This window comes from Phalaenopsis equestris, unplaced genomic scaffold, assembly GCF_001263595.1.
Source record: "Phalaenopsis equestris unplaced genomic scaffold, ASM126359v1 Scaffold001038, whole genome shotgun sequence".
NCBI classification, from domain to species: domain Eukaryota; kingdom Viridiplantae; phylum Streptophyta; class Magnoliopsida; order Asparagales; family Orchidaceae; genus Phalaenopsis; species Phalaenopsis equestris.
In genome coordinates this window covers 87,006-89,700 of record NW_018165477.1, presented here as the reverse complement: position 1 = coordinate 89,700, position 2,695 = coordinate 87,006, and the positions used below count along the sequence as shown (strand labels likewise).

At 36.9% G+C, this 2,695-nt stretch overlaps 1 protein-coding gene across 1 annotated transcript in view; it reads left to right on the top strand.

The window, feature by feature from the left end:
* LOC110032852 (pentatricopeptide repeat-containing protein At5g03800) overlaps positions 1 to 1,507 on the top strand; it is a 2,843-nt gene extending 1,336 nt beyond the window's left edge. Inside the window, 2 exon segments of the mRNA XM_020736622.1 lie at position 1; positions 4 to 1,507. The exon segment at position 1 is cut by the window's left edge and continues 1,336 nt beyond it. Of these exon segments, the coding sequence (XP_020592281.1) occupies position 1; positions 4 to 1,377 (1,375 nt within the window). The 3' untranslated portion in view covers positions 1,378 to 1,507.
* Positions 1,508 to 2,695: the final 1,188 nt, after the last annotated feature.

Here is a 2,695-nt window from a genome sequence, read left to right as displayed (position 1 = left end):
AATGCCGAGCAAATTCATGGCTTTATCATAAAGTCAGGGTGTAAACCTGATGTGTGGATTGATTCTTCTTTAGTTAATATGTTTGCCAAATGTGGTAGGATTGAAGATGCGCTCAAGATATTTGAACAGCGCAGCAATGAAGAAACGAGTTGTATCGGTTGGACGAGTCTTATCCAAACTTATGCTCAGGATGGTCGACTCGATGAAGTCTTGTCTCTTTTTTGTAGAATGACAAAAAGTAAAGATTTTGAGAAAATTGATGAATTTGCATTGACCACCTTGCTTGGAGTTTGTGGGACACTAGGATTTCTTAGTTTAGGAGAGCAGGTTAAGAGCTTTGCTATAAAGCTAGGTTTTTTAGCTGAAGTAGGAGTGAGCAATGCCATTGTTAGCTTTTATGCTAAATGTGGGAACTTGGAAGATGCTGTGCATTTCTTCAATCTGATGCCGAAACACAATATTACATCATGGAACACTTTAATCAATGCTTACCTTCTGTTTCGTCGTGGCGATGAAGCTTTATCCGTGTGGAATCAAATGGAGATGGTTGGGGTCATCCCTGATTCTATATCTTATGTTCTGATCATTTCAGCTTGTAAATACACAAGCTCACTCTCAGTTCAGACCTGCGAAAGACTATTTGTCTCTTTAAGATCTCAGAATATAGAAGCTGGACTAGAGCACTATGCTGCAATGGTGGATGTTTTGAGCTCTCAAGGATGCTTCGATGAGGCCGAGAAGCTCATCAAAACCATGCCTTTTAAGCCCGATGTGCGCGTTTGGCGATCATTGCTTGATGGTTGCAGGTCGAAATCTGATCACGAGCGTGGACGACTGGTGGCTAAGAGGATCCTTGCCTCCGAACCTCGAGACCCATTCTCCTACATCCTTATGTCAAACCTGTATTCGGCTTCCGGGAGATGGCGTTGCGCGGAGAAGTTGAGGGAGGAGATGCGAGTGAAAGGGCTGTGGAAGAATCCGGCGCGAAGCTGGATAGCGGAGAGGAACGAATTTCATTCCTTTTTCTGCAGGGATGGATCACATCCCCAAAGGAAAGATATATATGGAGCATTGGATGTGTTGATAATGGAGTGCATGAAGGCTGGGTATGAGGCTGATACAAGCTTTGTGTTGCAGGAAGTGGAGGAGTATCAGAAGAGGGATTTTTTGTTCTACCACAGTGCTAAACTTGCTGCAACTTATGGGATTATGATGTCTCAAGCTCGAAGTGTGAGGATTGTGAAGAATGTTCGACTGTGTGGGGATTGTCATGAGTTTTTGAAGATTGCTTCGGCTGTAACTTGCAGAGAAATTTTGTTTAGAGATTCTAGTGGATTTCATGTTTTTGATAAAGGGAAATGCTCCTGTGGAGATTGATGGTCATTTAAGGGGTTAAAGTGATTTTTTTTTTTTCTGTGTAGTAAAACTGGTTTTTAGATGAGGCATTTACGTACATATCACCCACTTCCAATGTATTTACATATCAAACCCCTAAACTTTGTTTTTTACATTGTACCACATAAATATTTCATATCACATAATAACATACATATTTTCTTGTATAAGTGAGGTTGTATGCATGTAATCATTTAAGTTTAGTTAGATATGCAAATACATAGAAATTGAGTGGTATGTATTATTGCAAACAATGATATAATTTCTTAATCATCAATCTCAAGGAACACATCATTAAAATCATGGTCTTCACCATTATGATTTTGAATTATCATGCCTCATCTTTCCAAGGATGCCACTTGTTTGTTTTGATTTCCTTTTTACATATAGCAACATGTCTTATATTTGATGTACATTCTTTACATCATGTTGTGCATGTACTTACTACTTGTAAGATTGAATTGCATAGTATATATTTATAAGTGAGAAGTTGTTGAAATTGATACTATTGGTATGAAAGAGATGAAGGAGATCATAAATCATTAAACATAAGAGTATTGATCCCAGTATATCATGTAAGATCGCATTAATCGGCCATCATAATACTCGGATTTAAGAGAAAAAATTGGAAAAAAAAAAGGACTAGTTAAAACATTTTTAGTAATTATAATAATAATAAAATTACCAAATAGATTGATCAATTGCCTGAGTTGAACTACCGTCCCTCCCCAAAACATCAAATCTACCTTTATCCCATTGGTTGATTGCATGTTTATTATTCGTCGACTCGCACCTTAGGGAAATGATTTGAAATGAGGATGAATTGGCAAGAAAAGAGGCAAAAGTTAACTCTCTGAGTATTATCCAATGTTTGAGAATCAATCCCTTATTATATAATTTTTTCTCTATTTATAGAAGGTTCTTTACAAATAATACAAATAGGTATTCATTGCACATGAATCACAAAGGATCTTTGACTGATTTCTCAATTTAATTCTAGTTTGGCAACATATTTAAAATCATCTAAGGCAACACCGTATTTCAACTTCTACTTCCCATGCATACATCGGGTCACATTATTGTCATTCTATTTAGCTTACATGATAATTTGACGCCGACAAATTCGTCATTGAGCTAAGTTGCCCTCCTCGATTAAGCCAATTTCTTGGTAAATGAGACAAATTTAGGGTCTGTTTGGGGCAGCTGCAGCTTATTGAATAATCTGTTGATAAGCTGATTAAAAATAATCTGTTGATAAGCTAAGTGCGGTAGCTATTACAAATTTTTATTTTTTTTTTTT